The sequence below is a fragment of the Palaemon carinicauda genome, chromosome 24 (assembly GCF_036898095.1).
Source record: "Palaemon carinicauda isolate YSFRI2023 chromosome 24, ASM3689809v2, whole genome shotgun sequence".
NCBI classification, from domain to species: domain Eukaryota; kingdom Metazoa; phylum Arthropoda; class Malacostraca; order Decapoda; family Palaemonidae; genus Palaemon; species Palaemon carinicauda.
This window is the reverse complement of record NC_090748.1, coordinates 7,470,169-7,480,168: the sequence shown is the minus strand read 5'-3', so window position 1 is coordinate 7,480,168 and position 10,000 is coordinate 7,470,169. Positions and strand designations below refer to the sequence as shown.

At 32.0% G+C, this 10,000-nt stretch overlaps 2 protein-coding genes across 3 annotated transcripts; one reads left to right on the top strand and one right to left on the bottom strand.

Annotated features, from left to right (window-relative positions):
- The first annotated feature begins 4,036 nt into the window (after positions 1–4,036).
- On the top strand, positions 4,037–4,747 carry LOC137618009 (uncharacterized). The gene has a single exon (XM_068347929.1). The coding sequence runs from the start codon at positions 4,037–4,039 to the stop codon at positions 4,745–4,747; it is 711 nt and encodes a 236-aa protein (XP_068204030.1).
- A 369-nt stretch (positions 4,748–5,116) lies between these two features.
- LOC137617799 (PE-PGRS family protein PE_PGRS16-like) lies at positions 5,117–8,353 on the bottom strand. 2 transcript variants are annotated; one of them, XM_068347758.1, is made up of 3 exons: positions 8,261–8,353; positions 5,907–6,219; positions 5,117–5,762 (listed from the first exon to the last, which is right to left on the bottom strand). In XM_068347758.1, exons 1-3 carry the CDS (start codon positions 8,267–8,269, stop codon positions 5,488–5,490), a joined length of 597 nt encoding a protein of 198 aa, XP_068203859.1. In that variant the 5' UTR covers positions 8,270–8,353; the 3' UTR covers positions 5,117–5,487. The 2 variants fall into 2 exon arrangements, with proteins under 2 accessions (XP_068203859.1, XP_068203858.1); XM_068347757.1 differs by having other exon boundaries at positions 5,119–6,219.
- Positions 8,354–10,000: the final 1,647 nt, after the last annotated feature.

The window sequence follows — 10,000 nt, the reverse complement described above, 5'->3', positions numbered from 1 at the left end:
TTGTTTGCAATTTGGTTTTCGTAAAGGCCTTGGAGCATGTGATGCCCTTCTTACAATCTCCAATGCTGTACAGAAATCCCTTGATTGTGGTCGGGAAGTTCGTATGATTGGCCTTGATTTTAGTGCTGCCTTTGACCGTGTTAATCATGAGGCCCTTGTTTTCAAACTGAAACAGTTGGGAGTGGGTGGGTTGTTTCTTAGCATTATTATTGATTTTTTAAGTAATAGATCTCAAAGAGTTGTTGTTGATGGGCACCATAGTGATTATAGGAATGTGATATCCGGTGTTCCACAGGGTAGTGTTCTTGGCCCATTACTTTTCATACTATATACACATGACATGTGGTTTGGCCTAGAAAACAAGCTTGTTGCATATGCAGATGATGCTACTCTCTTTGCATCAATTCCATCCCCTGAATGTAGATCTAGGGTTGGTGAATCCCTTAATAGAGATTTAGCTAGAATTAGTGCATGGTGCAAATTATGGGGTATGAAGTTGAATCCTAACAAAACTCAAAGTATGATTGTAAGTAGGTCAAGGACGGTGGCTCCTCAACATCCGGATTTCAGTATTGATAATGTTTCTTTAAATATGTATGACTCTTTCAAAATTTTAGGTGTGATTCTCGACAGTAAATTTACTTTTGAGAAACATATAAGGTCTGTGTCTTCTTCAATTGCACAAAAAAATAGGCTTATTGAGAAAGTCTTTCAAGATTTTCGGTGATCAATCTATTCTGAAGAAGTGTTTTAATTCTTTCATTCTACCTTGTTTTGAGTATTGTTCTCCTGTTTGGTCTTCAGCTGCTGATTCTCATCTTAATTTGTTGGACAGAAACTTACGGTCTATTAAATTTCTTATTCCTGATCTAGATATTAATCTCTGGCACCGTCGTTCAATTAGTTCATTATGCATGTTGCATAAGATTTTTCATAACTCTGACCATCCTTTACATTCAGATCTCCCTGGACAATTTTATCCTGTTCGTAATACTAGGCAGGCAGTTAATTCTAATAGCCAGGCCTTCTCCATCACGAGGCTCAATACTACGCAGTACTCTAGAAGTTTTATTCCAGCTGTTACCAAGTTGTGGAATGATCTTCCTAATCGGGTGGTTGAATCAGTAGAACTTCAAAAGTTCAAAGTTGGAGCAAATGCTTTTTTGTTGACCAGGCGGACATGAGTCTTTTTATAGTTTATTTATGACATATTTGTTTTTGATGCTGTTAATAGTTTATATATGACATGTCTGTTTTGACGTTGTTACTGTTTTTAGAATGATTTATTGTTAATTTGTTCTCTTCATTTATTTATTTCCTTATTTCCTTTCCTCACTGGGCTATTTTTCCCTGTTGGAGCCCCTGGGCTTATAGCATCTTGCTTTTCCAACTAGGGTTGTAGCTTGGATAGTAATAATAATAATAATGATATATATATATATATATATATATATATATATATATATATATATATATATATATATATCTTGCAGGTTCGTTGGACGAAAGATGACTAACTGCTGATTTTACTATCCAAAGTTAGATCGTTTTCCAGTTAACTGCAAGGATTAAAAATAGCCATATTGAAATTATTTCTTTTATTTTTCTATGCATTATAGCAAGCTTTCGGACCGTACTCTGTCTATGATCATGCACACCTAAAACCTTAAAAACATATTACATCAAAATGTTAATTTCTTATACAGTATATAATAATAAGGCTATTCGTAAATAAGTTAGAATTTTCAGGTGAATTGCCATTTGCGTATAACAAGCCAAAAGTTGTTTGCTAAAGCCGAGAGTGAAATGATTAACTACCTCTTCAAGCTAATTAGTATTTGATAAATTTCAAGCACACATTTAAACTAAATATCATCCCATAACAGAACATAATTTTCAAAATTGACTAATATACATATTTATTGTCAAAATAAAACATTCAGAATACATTGGATGTAAACAGTAAAGAATTAATGAAATTAATATTTGCATGTAGAAAAAGATAATTAAAAACAGGTAAAAACGTACAAAAAAAGTAAGTGTTTAAAAACTTCTAAAACCTTATTGAAACCTTCTTGAGAATTTTAAGAAGGCTTCATGTCTTAATAAAATAGCTAACAGAATTACTTGTTAATTAAAAATTCTACCTGTTCTGTAAGATGTTTTATTCGGTCTTATTTCACCATGGAAATCTATATATATACTGTATATGTATTTGCATCATCACATATACTAAAAATTATTACCTCTCACGCTCTTCTCTAGTTACTTATAGGAAATGATATTTAGGAATTGGAATGATCTTCTTACCATTTTAATGACGATATTTTCCAAATTATATTACTGGTTTTAAAGCTTAAAACCAGGCATTACATACCATTATATTTACAGTTAAAGTTTTCTACCTTCCTAGCCTTGGGTTAGAGTTCTCTTGCTTGAGGGTACACTCGGGCACACTTTTCCATCTAGTTTCTCTTCTTCTTGTTCTGTTGAAGATTTCATAGTTTGAATAGGAAATATTTATTTTAATATTGTTACTATTCGTAAAGTATTTCATTTTTCCATATTTCTTTAATTCCTTTCCTTACTGGTCTATTTTCCCTGTTGGGGCCTCTGGGCTTGTAGCATCCTGCTTTTCTAACTAGGGTTGTAGCTTAGCATTTAATAATAATAAAGTATTCTCTCCTATTGGAGATGGAGTTTCTTTAAAAATGAGTTGACATGAAAATAGATGAGATAGAAAGGGATAATTTTAGGTAACTCAATGGAATAACGATTATTACATGGAGGGTGTATATATAAGACAATCTTAACAAATATTGGAAAAATATTTATTTGTTCAAATTTTAAATTACAACACAGACATAATAACAAACGCACATACACAAGCACACACACATATATATGTATATATACATACATATATATATATATATATATATATATATATATATATATATATATATATATTATATCATTTTTACATTGCGTGTATCAATATAAGGGTACGATTTAGGAATAAATAACTGGATGTGACACACCCACACACACACACACACACACACACACACATATATATATATATATATATATATATATATATATATATATAGATATAATATACATATATACAGTATATATATATATATATATATATATATATATATATATATATATATGTGTGTGTGTGTGTGTGTTTCTGAGTGTGCATGTGTATAAATATCACTGTCTTTAACACTTGTTTTGCATAAAATGTTCATCAAACTAGGAGAGGATAAATTAAACAGCCGATTAGACCTTGAACAAGGATTGAATTTTATATTATTTTCTTCCTTAAACGGAAAACGTCCTTATTACGTAAACACTATTGCTTCATGTTTATTTAACCTCCCTTGGCTTGATACAAGCAATTATAAGCACATTCCTTCACATAAAGGCACACAAATACACACACATACAAATATATACATACATATATATATATATATATATATGTGTGTGTATATATATATATATGTGTATGTAATTGTATATGTATGTATATACATATATACATATATATATATATATATATATATATATATATATATATATGTATATGCACACATGGATACCTTTACACACATGCACACACACACACACATATATATATATATACATATATATACATATAATTATATATATATATATATATATATATATATATATATATATATATACAGTATATGCAAGTTTACAGTATGTTATATATTACCTATGAGCCGCTTGCCTGAACATATGGCTGAACAAAAACATGGATAACTTAATCTTACAACAGTAACAATAACAACAACAAAATAAACGTTCCATATTAATCGAACAATTTTCTTTTAGTAAACGTGAAAAAGTCTGATAACTGTAATTATTAGGAAAGCCTGTTTAACTGTTTCCTATGGGTGCCTGACCAGGATCCTGTGTCAGACCAATACCTCCTACAGTGAAGGGACTAATAACTGGACCAATAACTCCCACAGTAAAGGGACCAATAACTCTTACAATGAAGGGACCATTAACTCCTACAGTAAAGGGACCAATAACTCTTACAATGAAGGGACCAATAACTCTTACAATGAAGGGATCAATAACTCCTACAGTGAAGGGACTAATAACTGGACCAAAAACTTATACAGTGAAGGGATCAATAACTCCTACAGTGAAGGGACTAATAACTGGACCAATAACCCCTACATTGAAGGGATCAATAACTCATACAATGAAAGGACCAATAACTCCTACAGTGAAGGGACTAATAACTGGACCAATAACTCATACAGTGAAGGGACCAATAACTCCTACAGTAAAGGGACTAATAAATGGACCAAAAACTTATACAGTGAAGGGATCAATAACTCCTACAGTGAAGGGACTAATAACTGGACCAATAACTCCTACAGTAAAGGGACCAATAACTCCTACAATGAAGGGACCAATAACTCCTACAATGAAGGGACTAATAACTGGACCAATAACTCATACAGTGAAGGGACCAATAACTCCTACAGTAAAGGGACTAATAAATGGACCAAAAACTTATACAGTGAAGGGATCAATAACTCCTACAGTGAAGGGACTAATAACTGGACCAATAACTCCTACAGTAAAGGGACCAATAACTCCTACAATGAAGGGACCAATAACTCCTACAATGAAGGGACTAATAACTGGACCAATAACTCCTACAGTGAAGGGACCAATAACTCTACAGTGAATGAGCCAATAACTCCTACAGTGAATGAACCAATAGCTCCTACAGTAAAGGGACCAATAATAAGTAAAAAATCCTCCTTGATACACACCGTCATGCCAACAAACTCTGTGGATCATACTCTAATGTATGAGTTTCTTCTATAACATCATAGTTTTAATGACCAGAATTTTCGTTTGCGTTGTGCAGTGCCGAATCCTTTCTCTTGTAGTTTATTTCCTTTCTTTTTTTCTCTCCTCACTAGGCTTATTTTCACTGTTGGAGTCCTTAGGCTTTTAGCATCCTGCTTTTCAAATAAGGGTTCGAGCTTACCTAATAATGATAATAATAATAATAATAATAATAATAATAATAATAATAATAATAATAATAATAGCACATAGTTTTTCCTTTGTTGAGGATTATTATTATTATTATTATTATTATTATTATTATTATTACAAGCTAAGCTCGAACCCTAGTTGGAAATGTAGGATGCTATAAGCCCAAGGGCTCCAACAGGGAAACATAGTCCAGTGAGGAAAGGAAATAAGGAAATATATAACTATATGAGAAGTTATAAACAATTTAAATACAATATTTTAAGAACAGTAACAACATTAAAGCAGATCTTTTGTATATAAACTATAAAAAGACTTATGTCAGCCTATTCAACATGAAAACATTTGGTGCAAGTTTGAACTTTTGAAGTTCTACCGATACAACGATCGACATAGTGATATTTGCTCCGTTCAATATTTTCGTTATTTACCATGCGGTTTCTCGTGTTCTTCCCCACTGCCTCCATGCTCAGAAACTACAGGATTCCTTATGTAGTAAATTTTACGCTTTCCAGGGCGACGGCGGTCTGGGAGAACAGCGATTTGTACTTTTTGTTCACCATGGGCAGAATGTTCTTCTTCATTGCTGCCATGGGAGCCACCATGTTCCTCACAGTCATGGCCACCTTCGGCGGTTTCATGTCCCTCTTCTCCATGGCCACCTTCGGCAGCTCCATGTCCCTCTTCTCCATGGCCACCTTCGGCCCCTCCATGTCCCTCTTCTCCATGGCCACCTTCGGCCCCTCCATGTCCCTCTTCTCCATGGCCACCTTCGGCCCCTCCATGTCCCTCTTCTCCATGGCCACCTTCGGCCCCTCCATGTCCCTCTTCTCCATGGCCACCTTCGGCAGAGCCATGCCCTTCTTCACCTTTGAGATGCTCTTGGAGATCGAGATGATAAAGGGCCTCTTGGTATTTATAAAAGTAGTCGGGGAGAGGAAAGAGTGGCCAAGTGAGGAACTGTTTGAGCGTTGTGGGTTCTTTTCTGTATCCTTCGCCTCCATTTCCACCAACTCCATAAAGCTTCCCGAATATCTTCTCCAATCCTATTCCGTGCAAGAAGATTCCTCCTAGCGGCTTGAATTCTCTAGAAGGGAGCGGACTGGATGACGCCAATCCTAGTAGCATAAGGATGCAGGATACTGTCGCTAAAATCTGGAAAAGCAATTGGACTTTGATAGCATTGCATATATCAATTTAATGGACTGGGAACTAATCAAAATATTTTAAGAGCTCTCTCTCTCTCTCTCTCTCTCTCTCTCTCTCTCTCTCTCTCTCTCTCTCTCTCTCTCTCTCTCTCTCTCTCTCTCTCTCTCTATATATATATATATATATATATATATATATAAACACACACACATATATATATATATATATATATATATATATATATATATATATATATATAGTTCTAAGTATTTAAAGTATCATAAAGATCCAAGAAATTAAAATGATGCCTACTGTACCATTAGATTTGTTTTTTTTACTTCAATTGTGAATTTATATTTTCATCAAGTCAGATTAACTGAAATATTATAAAATCCATGAAATGTGTTATAAGTGTTATTTCAAACTCGAATGCTAACGTTGTTTATTTTGTTTACAAAATTGAGCGATACATTATAATTTCATAGAGTTACATTTCATCTAGAGTATCTCCCCATAGTGTTTTGAAAATTGAGTTATACTACGCCAAAAAGAACGTCATTTATATTAGAAATTACAATTGATTAAGCAATTTTATGAATGAAGTAAGCATTCAACGGAAAGTTGAATGGAAAGATTTTTCCTCTATCCATTATTATTATTATTATTATTATTATTATTATTATTATTATTATTATTATTATTATTATTATTGTTGTTGTTGTTGTTGCTGTTGTTGTTGTAGTTATTATTATTCTATTATCATTCTATTATTATTTTATTATTATTATTATTATTATTATTATTATTATTACTTGCTAAGCTACAACCCTTGTTGGAAAAACAGGATGCTAGAAGCCCAGGATGCTATTTATACACATATCTAACTCTTTAAGGCAATTAGAGATCCCATCAAATCATTTGCCATCATTTATTAAAGTGTACTTAACACATGAACCGTTAAGAAATTAATTCTTGATAATGACAGCCTCAACTGAATACGTATGAAGACTTACAAAAATATGTTAATCTTTTCAACAAGCATTTTCAGACGTCTCGCTATATTCTGTTTTTAAAATAATGAGATTTCTATTTGAAGTGATGTTTTATAAGAAAAGTTAGAATAATCCTTAAATTTTAAAATGGTTTTTGATTTTATAAGAAAGATAATATCTTTAGATTTACACTGTTCAGGGGCAAGCAAATTTTTTTCTTAGTCCGACGTGGGCTCAGAATGTTTATGGATAAACGGATTATCCAGAAATTGTTCTCTTGCGTGAATGAAAAAAAATATGCTTTCACTCTCCTTTTCAGCTAATTATGTTACATCTTCATCCATAATATTTCCCATATATTATGTTTACATATAGGCCTACCTGGCTGCGGAATATGAAGCGTTAAGTAGGAGATGATGAATGGAGAAGTGTTGAATTAAAAGCTCAAGATAGAGACGACTGGTGAAATCTAACCGAGGCCCTTTGCATCATTAGGCGTAGGAGGAGATGATGATCATGATGATAGGTCTATGCCCTTACAATATGGGTACGTCTAAATGTCAAATCAAAGTTACTTTTATCAAAATTTATTGCTTTTCAATGTGCCTTGCATGTTCCTAAAAAGGAAAACAAATCTAAACCTTCCTCTTGTTTTGTTAAAGTATTTATAGTTTCTATAGGAAATATTTATTTTAATGTTGTTACTGTTCTTAAAATATTTTATTTTTCTTTGTTTCCTTTCCTCACTCGGCTATTTTTCCTGTTGGGGCCCCCTGGGTTTATACCATTCTGCTTTTCCAACTAAGTTGTAGCTTAGCAATTAATAATAATAATAATAATAATAATAATAATAATAATAGTAATAATAATAATAATAATAATAAGAATAAAAAGGCCAAATATTCTGCATATCGTTAGGGTTATTTTATCTTCACAGTCCGATTGGTGATAACGACATTGATAACAACTGCGTAATGATATTGATAACACATATGAATATTTCTACACCTAAGAAGAAATATATGATTTATGAGTATTTTGGGAAAACTGCTCACCATTTTCATCTTGGTGTAATTGAAGATAAACTAGAGAAACTGAACCGTCGGTTGGAAGACCAACAGAAAAACTGACTAAGGCCGAAAGTGAATGGTGGTCCTTATATAATAGCGATGAGTATAGAGTTGCCATCTTTTTATAAAAGATAGTGCTTATAGTTATAAGTTACAAACTATAAGTTATAAGTTATAGTTGTGTTGAGAAACAGCCAGAAAAATATTGGGTTTATATACACGTAAAAGGTCAAAGGGATAAACTATCGAGACTGTGATTATAATATGGAGTTTTATATAAGAATCTTAAGTGTCTATCGGGCTTTTTTCTTAATTTTCAGCTCACGATCATTGTCCAAGTGAAAGTTCGCGACTGGGACTATATTAAAAACACATGACTTCCCCTCTCGGCTCTTCTCAACGAAGGGTTACTACGGTGGGCTTTTATTATTATTATTATTATTATTATTATTATTACTTGCTAAGCTACAACCTTAGTTGGAAAAGCAGGATGCTATAAGTCCAGTGGCTCCAACAGGGAAAATAACTGAGAGAGGAAAGGAAACAAGGAAAAATTTAATATTTTAAGAACAATAACAGCATTAAAATATGTACTATTCAAACTATAAAAACTTTAAGCAAACAAGAGGATGAGAAACAAGATAGAATAGTGTGCCCGAGTGTACCCTCAGGCAAGAAAACTCAACCCAAGTCAGTGGAAGATCATGGTACAGAAGCTATGACACTTCCCAAGATTAGAGATTCTGTTTATTTGTTTAGATAATTTCTTTTTCTTTTTTTTTTTTTGAAGTGGCTGAACAAAAGACAGGATTGGTTTACTTTATATAAATTTTTTCTCTTAACAAGTTTCACGTGCACATATGAAATTACCTATTTTCGTGGTGAAAGCGTTTATGTATCTCCATGATCAGTAAAGGTGTACTAGTCAGGGCCACCCATACTAGGATGGTTTGCTGCGAGTAATAAGACTAAAGTCTTCCACCATAACCAATCCGCAGTGGCTCGTATGGTGATGAAAATGGCCAAACCCCAGACATGACTAAGGACATTTCTGAGGCCTTTGTCCTGCAGTGGACTAAATATGGCTGCATTAGTTGTTGCTGCTGCTGCTGCTGTTGTTGTTGTTGTTGTTGTGTTCTTTAAAAGTACAGTATGTTTATTATAATTAAAGCATATAGATACGCCAGTCATCACTGGCTAATATGAATAAGAACATAATGATTTTTCTTATGTATTCTTCGGTGAATTATTATTTTGAATGTTTACATCTATGTAAGCATACTTATCTACATTTGCTTCCATGTGAAACTTAAAATTATTTCGAATAGATAGGCTTATTTAGATTGGTTTTTTCTTTTTTTTGGTCAGTTTTGCTGTATGTATATATATATATATATATATATATATATATATATATATATGTATATATATATATATATGTATATGTGTATATATATATATATATATATATATATGTATATGTATATATATGTATATATATATATATATATATATATATATATATGTATATGTATATATATGTATATATATATGTATATGTATGTATATGTATATATATGTATATATATGTATATATGTATATGTATATGTATGTATATATATGTATATATATATGTATATATGTATGTGTATATATATGTATATATATATATATATATATGTATATATGTATGTGTATATATATGTATATATATATATATATAT